Below are 13,210 nucleotides of genomic sequence, written 5' to 3'. Positions count from 1 at the left end.
TATTTTCTGCAGAGTCTTTTATCAAGTCTTGTGAAACTGAATAGTTTGACCTTGGCTAGAAATTGTTTCCAGTTATATCCAGTGGGAGGTCCATCTCAGTTTTCTACCATCTATTCCCTCAACATGGAACACAATCGCATCAATAAAATCCCATTTGGAATTTTCTCCAGAGCGAAAGTATTAAGTAAGCTGAATATGAAGGTAAGCATCTGTTTTGGGACAAGGGAGGGCTTACCACAAATCTATTATTTATATTTTCTTTTTTTGGTATAGTGAGCAGGAAGTCCTACCTTGTTAATGAAGTCTTAAATACAACAAGCATCTTAGGATGTTTGTTAGGAATTTGTCTTCAGGAAATAATTAATGTCCATAAAAGTACGGTTGAAAGGATCCTTACTGTGGAACTTTCTGTGTCATAGGTACTGACTAGTTAATGCAAATAAGGATTTTTCAAAGTAGAATTTTAGTAGAATACCATTCAGCCAAGGGATTGGTAGTCTGGGAAAAACGTTAAATCACCAGGTGCTGCTGCTAGCCGGTGCCTGTAATTCTAACTATTTAGGATGCTGAGATTGGAAGAGTGCAGTTTGAAGCTAGCCCAGGAAGGAAAGTCTATGAAACTCTTTATCTCCAGTTAATCATCAAAACAAGACAAAACAAAACAAACAAAAAAATAAAACTGTGGCTCACCTGGAACTAAAAACAGCAAATAGCACCCAGGCCCTGCACCAAAAAGAAAATAAACTTAATTATCAGTTGCATTTTTCTCACTTCATTCAGTAAAAATTAAAGCATGTAAAAATCTCAGTTTTCAAAAGCTTTTTTTTTTTTTCCAGTCCTGGGGCCTTGGACTCAGGGCCTGAGCACTGTCCCTGGCTTCTCTTTGCTCAAGGCTAACACTCTGCCACTTGAGCCACAGCGCCACTTCTGGCCGTTTTCTATATATGTGGTGCTGGGGAATGGAACCCAGGGCTTCATGTATACAAGGCAAGCACTCTTGCCACTAGGCCATATTCCCAGCCCCTCAAAAGCTATTTTTAATTATGTATTAAGTATTTAGATATTGCATATATACCTATGGCCAGTGTTTTCAAAGCACAGTGATTTTCTTTGGATGTCGGAATTATTACCTATGGGTGATAAGTAGTTTCTTTTTGCTTATCTATGTGCTGTACTGTGAATGTGTTTCACATTTATAGTAGTTTGTTTTGAAAAGAAGGATGAAATGGAAGATTATCTAGTCCAGTGGCTTAATTTGTAATGAACAAACTTTAGGCACAGAATTGACGACATAGCTGATTCATTCATTGCTGAGGAATCTCAGAAACATAGGTTTCTTTATTTCAGGTTGTGTGTTCTTTCTGCTGTATCATACTATGTCTTTTTGTCTTTAGTGAACCATTCAATGTAACTCTGGTCCTTTGCAGTACAATTTCTTTTTTTCTAAGTATACTTGGTCATAAATACAGTATGCATCTTTTACGATAATTGGATGTTTATAAGTGAACTAGTGTAAATTCCATATTAATCCTAAGCATACAATTTGTAAATCTGGTTATATGATTAACATATGCAGTTCTAATTAGTAATGAAATAGTAACAGTATTGACTCTGTTCATTTTTGTAATAGGTTTAAGGCATATTGGTCCAGATGTTTATTAATGTTATTATTTTTTATTTTTGCATTTGATTGCACATTTTTTATCAAATTTAATTATAGTATGTTAACTTGGAAAGGCTTGCTGTTTTCAGGAAAATCTAAATAAAACTTTACATAAAGCTTTGTTTTAGTTTTTTTTAAAGAGTCTCATGCTCTTCTGACTGAGCTAGCCAGACGGCAGTTAGTTTTTTTTAAACATGATGTTCAACAAAACTTTCTCGAAGTAATAAAAAAAATGAAACCCAACATTTTTTCACATATACAAAGCACTAGGAAGTTTTTAAATTATATTTTTACTATCTTTAGTTCTACGAAAGAATTGTCATTCGACAAATCATTTGTACAATCCATTTTGATTGATGTGACCCCTTTCATCATTCACCAGTAATAATTTTTTTTCCAAATGAAAGAACTTTCCTATAGCCATCAGTAGTAGTTGGGGCACCAGTAAGTCATATTATTAAATGTTATAATAGATGATAATTAAAGAAAAACTTGGCTTTCAAATAGATACTTGCTAAGTGGAATTTTGCACGAATGACTTTGCATATAATAAGATGACTAATCCTTGCATGTTGCAAAAAAATAGACTAAAAGGGAACATAAAATAATTCTCCTATCCCAGGATTAACATACTGATATACACAATTCATACTCAACTAGGACAAGATTGCTCTCATTACCATTGTCCCTAATGTATAATAGTTTGTTGTTGAGTTCTTACTGATAAAAGTGCATCTATCACATTTTATTCTTGTTTTTCATGTCCCTCCCACTCTCCCCTCCCCCAGTACTGGGGCTTGAACTAGGGGCCTTGTCCTCATATTCAGTTTTTTTTGCTTAAGGCTGGCACTCTACCATTCAAGTCACATCCCCCCTTGTTGGTGTTTAATTAGAGATAAAGAGTCTCATGAGCCGGATGCCAGTGGCTCATGCCTTTAATCCTAGCTACTCTGGAGGCAGAGATCTGAGGATTGCGGTTCAAAGCCCAAAGCCAGCCCAGGCAGGAAAATCTGTGAGACTCTTATCTCCAATTAACCACCAGCTGTGGCTCAAAGTGGTAGAGCACTAGCCTTGAGCTGAAGAGCTCAGGGACAGCACCTCAAGCCCCACACAACTGACCGGAAAAAAAAAGAAAAAAAAAAGGGGTCTCATGGACTTTCCTGCCCAGGCTGACTTTGAATCTTGATCCTAAGATCTCAGCCTCCTGAGTAGCTAGTATTATAGGTGTGAGCCACCAGTTCCCAGCTCATCTTACACATTTTTAAAGTTTCATTATAGATAGTTAATGTTTTAGTGATTAAATTTGACGTTCTAAGACGTTTTTGTTTCTCAGTTCACCATATCTGGAGTTCCTGAGCCATTTGGTCTTCCTTTTATGTCTTTTCCACTGCCCTAATCATAGTTTCAATATAAACTCTTATTACTAAGATCTTTGAAATCTGTGGTTTCTTTGTATTTTTCTATTTCTGTAGAAAGTCTTCATATGGGAAATTTTTAAAAGCCTAATTGTTGTGGAAGCTGTTTCTGTTCCAAGGGTTTTACTTGTCTTCTTTTCTGCATTTGGGTATCAAAAAGGGGAACAATGTCTCTGTTTGAGGCTTTTTGAAAGTGAGATTACATAGTTTTGTTTTGTGATTGTACCTGGGGTGCTTCTTTTTGTCTTTGCCAGGACAATCAGTTGACATCACTTCCTTTGGATTTTGGAACTTGGACCAGTATGGTAGAGTTGAATTTAGCAACTAATCAACTCACAAAGATCCCTGAGGATGTATCTGGTCTTGTTTCTCTTGAGGTGAGTGAATTCTTTTGAGCATTTCTTTCTCTACTAATGCTCCTCATTAAATAGATGAGCATTTAGAACTCTTAGGCCTTCCACAGTTTCAGATTTACCTAGCAGTTTCTATCTGGGTGAAGATCATAATTAAAAACTATTATAATTTGAACTCCTTTGGACTTACAGCCATATTAGGATGATGAGTTGTTTAATTAATCTAGGTTTAAAATTTCCATACTTCTGAATTAACTCTTTCCCACCAAAAGTTTGAATGCTACAGAGAACCTTTGAAAGGAAAGTTCTCTAAAATTTAGTATCTTTATAACACATTTTTTACCTTAATTATTTTCAAGAAAAACAACATTGTCCACCAAAAATAATTATGGATTCTCCAGATTAAAATTTAATACCTTAGAAAATTTTCTATGGCTCAGGCCTAATTTCATCACTTACCTGTTGGAAATGTGTTCATAATTCTAGCTCTGTATGCTTATTCCTATGATTCCCAGTATTTACAATGTTCTTTTCTCATTTTTTCTTTTAAAAAGCTTTCCATAATAAAAGGTCCATCTTACTATAACTTCTTCAGTCAAGAATGATTGATTGCCTCTCCTTCAGTACCTAGACCTTTCGTTTTGCTGGAAAAGCTTACTGAAATAGTATATATTATGGTATTCCTTTTTGTTCAATCTCATGTTTGTAAAAATCCTATTATTTAATAAGTGAAATAGCATAGTGTAACTAAGTTAAAAGCATTGCTTTGTGGTTGAACAGATCTGGGAGTAATGCTAATTTGATCTCTGCATTTATGGGTTTTGTCTGCCTAAACTTCAGTTTGCTAAGCTGTGAGGATGTGCTAAGGATGTGTGAGGAGTGTGCTAAGAAGTGAGGATAATGGTACTTTGTAGAGTTACAATTGAGATTAAATGCAATAGTGCACACGATGTCCTGAAAAAAATAATAAAAATCAACTGGTATTTGTTAGTATTTTGTTGGTCTTACTGCATATGTTCAGTTTACTATGGGTTATATAATTTTGGGGGGGGGGAATAATTGCTCCTTTCACTATCCTAATTCCCAGGATTATCTCCTACCCTTCTAATTTATATTAAGAATAAGATTACACCTTCCTCTTCCTTTTTATTTTTATTGCTCCCAAACTCTTTTAGGATGCCTTGAAACATAATAAATACAACAACAAATTATAACATCAGTGGGCTTATATAAAGTCAGTTGTAAATCATTTGTTACCTCTCTTAAGTGATGATTTATTTATAGGGGGGTTTTGAATAAATCAAATTTCTATTGCAAAGTGGTAATTGTTCCATGTCAGAGCACATTGACTGTGAATCTTAGTGAAAATACTATTTTTTATATTTTAGTTAAAATAAAATTATTTCCTTGGCTTTAGTTTTGACAAAATCAAATAGTATCTTTCCAGTAATGCAGTATTAAAAAACATTTTAGGATAGTAAATTATGACTTTCATGTGTTATATAATTGAGTATTACTCTTAACATTCACTGGGGGGGTTTAATTTTAAGGCATATATAGTAATAAGTAATATAATTTCACAAGTTCTCAATACCATCAATAACTTCTCTTTAGGTTCTAATATTATCCAATAATCTTCTAAAGAAGCTTCCCCATGGCCTTGGAAATCTTAGAAAGTTAAGAGAATTGGATCTAGAGGAAAACAAACTGGAGTCCTTGCCAAATGAAATTGCTTATCTTAAGGATTTACAGGTAAAAATATTATCGTCATGGCTCTATAATTGTATGATTAACATTTTTAGATTCCATTCCAAATTGTGTATATAGTTCCTAAAATTTGGATATAATTCTTGGACCATATAGATTTTTCTGTATGAAGGTTAATTTTATGTTTATGTGATTTATCTACCTTTATCCTACTAACAAATGATACTTAAAAGAAAATCCTATACTTTAGTGAGTCCTATCCAATATAATTTTTCTATTAATATATTTTATTCTTTAGTAGATTTATTTAAGTTTTCATCAAACATAGGAAACTGTAACTGTCTTTTTCTTTTGTTAACATTTTAGAAATTAGTCTTGACAAACAACCAGCTGACCACTCTTCCCAGAGGCATTGGTCACCTTACCAATCTCACCCACCTAGGCCTTGGAGAGAACCTGCTTACCCACCTTCCTGAGGAAATTGGTATGAACCCCAGGGATACTTGACTGCACTAGTAATTTGCTCTTGTACTTTCAAACAAGATTTCAGATATGTTTAACAAATCCACTTGTGTAAACTGAACTTATGTCCAGCTTTAGTTTTTATTTAGTAATTGAGCAGTAGTGGCTGGTGTTGGTTCATTGATGTTAGTTATGTTTCTTCATGGGATGCTAGGAGTGATAGTATGTTTGAGAATTCTTTATTACAGTTATATTTCCAGTAGGTTTTACATGGTCTCAAGTTAGAAGAATTATTTTCTCTCCCAAATTTAAAAATTACATAGACTTAGTCTATATGCTAAAAGAACATTTTTGTGTTCTTTTGATTTGTTTTTAATTACCCAGTATATTTTTTGTTGTTGCTTTTTTGTTTATTTTACTTTTTTGTTTTTGTTTTTGGGATAGCATCTGTCTATGTTATTCCTTATGGCTGTTAACTCTTGGGCTCAAATGTGATCCTTTTGCCTTAGTATTTGGTATTGCAGCATGAATCAACATGACTAGATTATGGGATTTCAGGGTTAATATTAGTATTTGACTTATATCAACCCTGGGATGTACTTTAGAATTTTTCCAAGACTTTTCTTTGTCATTTTATATACTCAACATGACTCTCTTGAATTTTAAGACTGTGCGAGTCGTAATCCTGTTTGATTGAGGTCACCTAATAATATTGGTACTAGTCCTTAAATTAGTAGTTCTATATTTTCTGCTGCCTATGGTGAGCTATCTCAGAAACATTATAGATTAGTGGTGAAGATTGGTTTGGAGGATGGTAAATAATTAAAATCTAACTGCTACTTATCAGCTTCACCATTTAGGATATTGCCTGTAAACTTTGTGAGCTGTTCTCATCTTATTATAATAGTTATTTATGTAGAGTTCTAAATAGTTATTAATCTTACAGGCAAATAAACTTATTACCTGTATCTGTTTGGCTAGTTTTAAATACCATCAACCCAAATTTTCACATTTAGTATTGAAAATATATGAGACAACTGTATATTTAACATTTCTAGTATATTAATATTTCTTTAGAAATGCACCTAGAAGTATGAATATTTTAAGATACTCTAAGAAAAATTCAAAAGACTACATGAATTGACTATTGTTGGCTTACTACCAAATGTATGATAACTCTCAAAGATTTGTACTAACAAAAACTATACATATGAGAAATTAATTAGGTGAAATTGCTATATAGTATATATGAAAATGATTTTAGGTACTAAGTATACAATAAACTCATTTCTAGAGGTTTAAAATGCATTATGTATGCCTTTTCTATCTCAAATGGAATTTCTAGAGTGGGCACCTTTTCAGAAAATGCCAGACTTTAAAACAACCATACAAGAAAAGGTTCTAATCTTATTGACAGTAGAGTATGGCCTGAACATTGAGGTTTTAAAAAAACAACCCCAAAACTCTCCAGTCAATTTGAATAAGCCCTGAAATCTAGTTGTAAGATATTTCAAATGAAGACAAGTTAATAAGATGAAACATGTACTAAATGTATATAATGCCCAGTTGAATTTTTAAAAATAGTAGCTAATTTAAAAAATTAATTTAAAAAACTGACTTTTTTTTTGAACAGGTACACTGGAGAACTTAGAAGAATTGTATTTGAATGACAACCCCAACCTGCATAGCCTTCCGTTCGAGCTGGCACTCTGCAGCAAGCTCTCCATCATGAGTATTGAGAACTGTCCCCTCAGTCACCTTCCACCTCAGATTGTTGCCGGAGGGCCGTCTTTCATCATTCAGTTCTTAAAGATGCAGGGTCCATATCGTGCCATGGTCTGATTCATACCTGCTATTCCTACACACTGTTCCAAAATAGACTGCCATTAATGTTTCATATCTATCTGTATCTATTTATGTAGATATTGATATATATGGCAGATTTATAAAGACCGCATTATGTGTTTTTGCAAATAGAGGAATCATAGCCATTTAGATTTTTTTTAATTCTGTACAAAAAAAAGGCTTATATAAGTTTTCTTTGCTAAATTTGATGGATGTTTTTCTGTTGTTGTAATCTGGTATGCCAGTTTTCTTTAAAAGTTTGCCAACAAATTATGAAGTCACTAAATTTAAGGAACAAAAGTAGTATAGTCAGATATACTTTTCTCTTAAGAAAAACATGGGCCAAGGACTTTGTTGCAACTTGTCATACACATTGTCCCCATACCAGATATCAGATCTTTATAGTATTGTAGGCCCCAAAGATAGAATTTCTCTTTAATTTATTTTGAAATTTGAGATTTAAATTTTTATATGTTTACAGTCAGAGTAAATCACTGGATTTTGTTTTGTTTTATTTTGATTTGCTCTGTTTTAATCAGTCAAATCTAGAGTTTATATCCTCTGTTAAAGAATTTACATTAGCTGGTTTGAATATTAAAAGACAATTGTTTATTGAAACAGCAAAATAAAAATACACCGTCAAAAAAATCTAGAATTCCATTAATTTTGCTTCTCTGATGAATGGAAGCAAAGTATCTGAGGCAAGTCTGGGTGGGGCAGGTATTGAGACTTTCTCTAGTAAGACTTTCTGCATTTTCTTAACTTTGGGGGAACAGAAACTTGTAGTGAAAAGTTTTTCATTCCTGAAAGTTGCAGAGCCACAAAAGCCAGCAGAGAAATTTGGCAAATATCTAAGTTACACATAAACACACATTCTATATATGTATATACAATGCTATATAGATATGTATTTATTATATCATAAACTACAATAGGTAACTTTAAGGATTTCTCCCTATCCTTGTACAATGAAATGAATGTCTTTCTTTGAAAACTGCAATATATGTACGTTTCAAGGTTATTTAACAGTGTACTATGGTTTTATATCTTGACTTGCCTTGTACATCTATCTGTTTTGGAATCTCTGTGTCTAAGCACAATATCTTCACACTGTGCTGTATTGCTGCTGAACTAAATGCACTTTTCCCCATATATGGGGCACTGGCTTCAAACAATTCAGTTCAGTACCATTACTTTTAATCTCATCTTTCCTCTCGGTAGTTGGTAGTACAGTTATGGGAAAGAGGCACATTGCATAGAAGCCATTGGTAGTTCCGTGGATGTTATGTGAGATGTGCATGTGCTATTTTATATTTTTTTGCTTTACTGCCTTCAAGACTAGCAGAATTGTAAATGTGTGCCCCTTTATGTAGTGCTGTTATTTTTGATAGTGTTGGTCTTAAGTCGGTTTACTTATTGAGGAAACTTACAGAGCAAGTGCATTCTAGATATCATCCGAAAAAACACTTCCCGTGTAATGAGTAACTATTATGTACATTTACATATTGCTGCTTTTTTTTCCATTTTTGTTGGGCATTGTGTTTAAAAACTTTAAAAACTAAGACTGTAATATTAAGATAGAAAATTGGATTGTTTTGCTTTTCTGGCATTCAAATTTGGGATGAGTTTGAGGTCACATCTACATTCATTATTGGCAATTTTATAAAGAACAACTAAGAAATGGAAGGCAGGTAAAGATATAAAACCCTAGAGTGCTTAAATGTGCTGTAAAACTATTGTAGATGTCACTGGATTTTACCAAGTAATATCCTCTCTTTTCTCCATCTACTGTGGCTTTTCAGTTAAATTTTTGTTTATAAAATGAATTTGTTTATTACAGCTCTACCTAGAGCATATGTGTATGTGTTTTTTTTTAAATTTCATATCCAGGTGTGTTTCTTAAGTTATGGAACTTGATAGTAATCTAATGGCTGTTTCTTAAAAATATGCGATCCTTTCTCAGAACGAAAATAGTTTTAAAGCAGTTTTAAAGCAGTTTGGTTCCTCTAACTTTGTTTGTGTTAATCTGCACAGATGTACAAAATGATCCCAGTCTTACAGAAGTGAAGTGTGAGTGAGACTTGTCTGTTCTGTGTAGAGTCCATTACCCTCTCCTCACCACCACCAGTAAACTAGGAAGGGACTCCAAGACATCCTTGTGAAAGCGAGATTTGAAAATGATAAAAGATTGTTGAATGACTACATGTAAAGCTAATATTGTTTTTTTTCCTAAAACTACAATTAGGCTAATTGACATAAGCACAAAAGTTATTTTCTTTTAAAGCAATTGTGTTTATTCTATCCATGAAATAAACATTAAACTTTGATAATCAGTAGCAGGAAATATAAAATACAAATATAATGGTAACATCAAAAATCTTTTTATGTCATTTAGCACTTTAAAAATTCCAAGTGTGGGCTGGGAATATGGCCTAGTGGTAAAGTGCTTGCCTCACATACATGCAGTCCTGGGTTCGATTCCTCAGCATCACATATATAGAAAAAGCCAGAAGTGGCACTGTGGCTCAAGTGGTAGAGTGCTAGCCTTGAGCAAAAGAAAGCCAGACAGTGCCCAGGCCCGAGTTCAAACCCCAGGACTGGCAAAAAAAAAAAAAAAAATCCAAGTGTTTATTTCATACAGAAGAGGGAAATAGTAAATAATTTATGGATGGATACTATAAACACTGGAAGATAGAAACTCTTCAGAGGAAAATATGCCTTGACTTCATTTATACTTTAAAAGATGGGCGATACAATTAATTAGAATGAACTTGAAACAGTGTAATCATATATTTCTAATTCTATAACCAGCGTCATTTAAAATTGATAAATTTCTGTATCACAATTAGTCTACTTTTTTTTTCATGATAACTTCTGTTAGTTTTTGTTTTTCATCAGTGATTTGGAAGTCACATGTATTGGGTCCTAGTTCCAGTTTGCAGAATTTAACATTTATTTTTGTTAGAATGGGTAATATAAGTATATAAAATGGGACAATTTAGAAGTGAAAAGGGAAGGTTCTGTAAGTAGTTGTTTGAGGTTGACAACCATGTATCAGAATTGTGTCAGGCAAATCAGGATATTTGGTTGTTAGTGATTAAGGTTGATGGAAGCAGATGGCAAACTTGAAAAGCAATGTAAAAATATGAAATCTATCAAATTTAACTGAAATAAGTCATGAGGGAAGATTTTCTTTGCATAGCTGTGATGGAGGGTAAAATAGCATACCAAATATCTTAGCCAAAACTTGGCCTCTTACTTTATTCTTTTGCTTAAGTTAGCCATCAGTACTGTGGGCAGTTTTGCTTGATTATGTAGTCTGAGAATTTTAGTAGGTGAGCGGTATGGCATTGATTGGTATCTAAGGGAGTACCTTGAATGTGTTACTAATACGAGAATGTATGTTAAGTAGATGTCAGTGCTTTGTTATTAAATAGAATGCCTGACGGTAACACCAATTCCAAGGAAACATTTCTGGGCTTATTTATTTATTTATTTATTTATTTATTTATTTATTTATTTTTTTTTGGCCAGTCCTGGGCTTGGACTCAGGGCCTGAGCACTCTCCCTGGCTTCTTTTTGCTCAAGGCTAGCACTCTGCCACTGGAGTCACAGCGCCACTTCTGGCCATTTTCTGTATATGTGGTGCTGGGGAATCGAACCCAGGGCTTCAAGTATACGAGGCAAGCGCTCTTGCCACTAGGCCATATCCCCAGCCCCCTGGGTTTATTTTTTAACTTTAAAAATAAGGGATTTTTTTTAACTTTTGCTTTTTAAAAATGGAGTTGGTTGTCATTAACTTTAAACACTTTGTTCTTGTACACACTTGTTAATTATCACACTGACTGTCTTCATCCTATACATAGACTGAATATGAATGTTAATTTGTGGTCAGGACTTCAGCAGGACAGTAGTTTAGAGTATTCCAGGTTGGGAACAGGTTTGGTAGGAGCAAGTCTCCCCACTGGAGAGTAGCTGGGGCAGAGTTTACGTTTTGTGCCATGTGCCGCAGTATTATGTGTAAGGAAACAGTGACTTCTCTGGTTTGCATATTATGAAGTTTTGTTTTGGTAGCAAATGTAAAAGTTCCTTACTGTAACAAATCAGTATGTTATCTCAGACTGCTGACAGATTGACGAATGTAGTCTTGAGAATGCTGCTGTTTTTCCCTTGCACAATGATACTGGTTTGATCAGAGTGGATGTTCAGTCTTTGTGTAAATTATTGGAGCCATATTCTATCAGTTCTAACCATCAGTTCTAGGGCAGTATTTAACTCTGGGTTCTTTTTTTTTTTGCCAGTCCTGGGGTTTGGACTCAGGGCCTGAGCACTGTCCCTGGCTTCTTTTTGCTCAAGGCTAGCACTCTGCCACTTGAGCTACAACGCCACTTCTGGCCGTTTTTTATATATGTGGTGCTGGGGAATCAAACTCAGGGCTTCATGAATGTGAGGCAAGCACTCTTGCCACTAGGCCATATTCCCAGCCCTAGGGCAGTATTTAAAAGGTACCCTAAGCATTCCACATACCTATATGTCTATCTTGGAAAATGTAATTTATGCCTGTGGTGCTTTACAGTGACCATTTTAGATTTACCACTACCTACCTTTTATCACTGGTATCATTTGCATGGGGAATTTAAACTAGTGTTCTTATCAAACTTGATGTACAAGTGGCAGTTGAAGTGGCCATTTGTTCTGCTTTCTTAACTTCAAATAAGTCTTTTTATCTAGTTAGTACTTAAAATCTCATGTCCACTAAAGAAAGTGCTTATGTAAGGCTCAAATCATTTGCTTATTTTAATACTAGTTTTTAGTAGGAAAGTATATTGATACATAATTTTGTTTAGAGTTGGACCACCTTCACAATTTGGGGGGTGGGGTGGGGTAGGTCTTGGGGCTTGAACTGAGGGCCTAGGCGCTGTTTTGAACTTTTGTGCTCAAGGCTAGCACTCTACCACTTGAGCCACAATTGGAGACTAATGTCTCACAAACTTTTCTGCCCAGGCTGGCTTTGAACTACACTTATCCTCACATCTCAGCCTTCTGAGTAGCTAGGACTACGGGCATGGGCCACCGACACCCAGCTTAAAACATACTTTAACATTGCTCACAACATTGTCTTTTGATAGCTAAGTAAGAATATAACAACGTATTTAGTAGTTTGAACTTTGCTCCTACTAAAGATTTTCCAATGTGTTCAACAGTTTCTACTGTGCGATATAATTAGCTATTTTGAATTATGGTTTGCAATAGGCAAAAGGTGTAAACATTCTAACACGTTCAACTAATGTGCTTTTGGTCTCAGCTTTATTGTTGATTATTTTAAGTACGTGAAAATTCTTAAGTATATATTTATCCAGTGTAATATGTTTATAAATGCTCTACTAGCAAGTATAAATTTTTTATGCTGTGTATAACTGAAGCTGGAGATGAAACAATTTTTGCAATGTCTTAGAACGACAAAATTCTGGACTTGAAGCTGGATGCAGTGGCATGCTCCTATAATCCATGGAAGGCTGATGCAAGGGCCATGTTCAGTGAGTTTAAGGCCAGCCTGGACTCCATAATGACATCTTGTCTTTTCACACAAAATAGAACTGAGAAGTGACTTTTCTTTACTATATTGGGTAAACTCTGAATGGCAAATGGCATACATGAGGTGTATAAATATAAGGTGCATAAAAACATGCACTAAGTATTATGTATAGTCCAGTCAGCTCTTTCAGAGTGGTTGTGTATAATTACTATTTCTAAAACCCTGAGGA

General features: G+C 34.4%; 1 protein-coding gene across 3 annotated transcripts in view; it reads left to right on the top strand.

Annotated features, from left to right (window-relative positions):
- Positions 1–9,296, top strand: part of Shoc2 (SHOC2 leucine rich repeat scaffold protein) — a 58,645-nt gene extending 49,349 nt beyond the window's left edge. For all 3 annotated transcript variants that reach the window (XM_048338270.1, XM_048338272.1, XM_048338273.1), the window contains exons 5-9: positions 13–201; positions 3,333–3,455; positions 5,046–5,183; positions 5,505–5,622; positions 7,234–9,296. In XM_048338270.1, coding sequence (XP_048194227.1) covers positions 13–201; positions 3,333–3,455; positions 5,046–5,183; positions 5,505–5,622; positions 7,234–7,442 — 777 coding nt within the window. In that variant the 3' untranslated portion in view covers positions 7,443–9,296. The remainder of the gene's footprint in view (positions 1–12; positions 202–3,332; positions 3,456–5,045; positions 5,184–5,504; positions 5,623–7,233) is intronic.
- Positions 9,297–13,210: the final 3,914 nt, after the last annotated feature.

Source organism: Perognathus longimembris, chromosome 2 (genome assembly GCF_023159225.1).
Source record: "Perognathus longimembris pacificus isolate PPM17 chromosome 2, ASM2315922v1, whole genome shotgun sequence".
NCBI classification, from domain to species: Eukaryota; Metazoa; Chordata; class Mammalia; order Rodentia; family Heteromyidae; genus Perognathus; species Perognathus longimembris.
The sequence above is the reverse complement of the archived record's forward strand: the minus strand, read 5'-3'. Positions and strand labels throughout refer to the sequence as shown.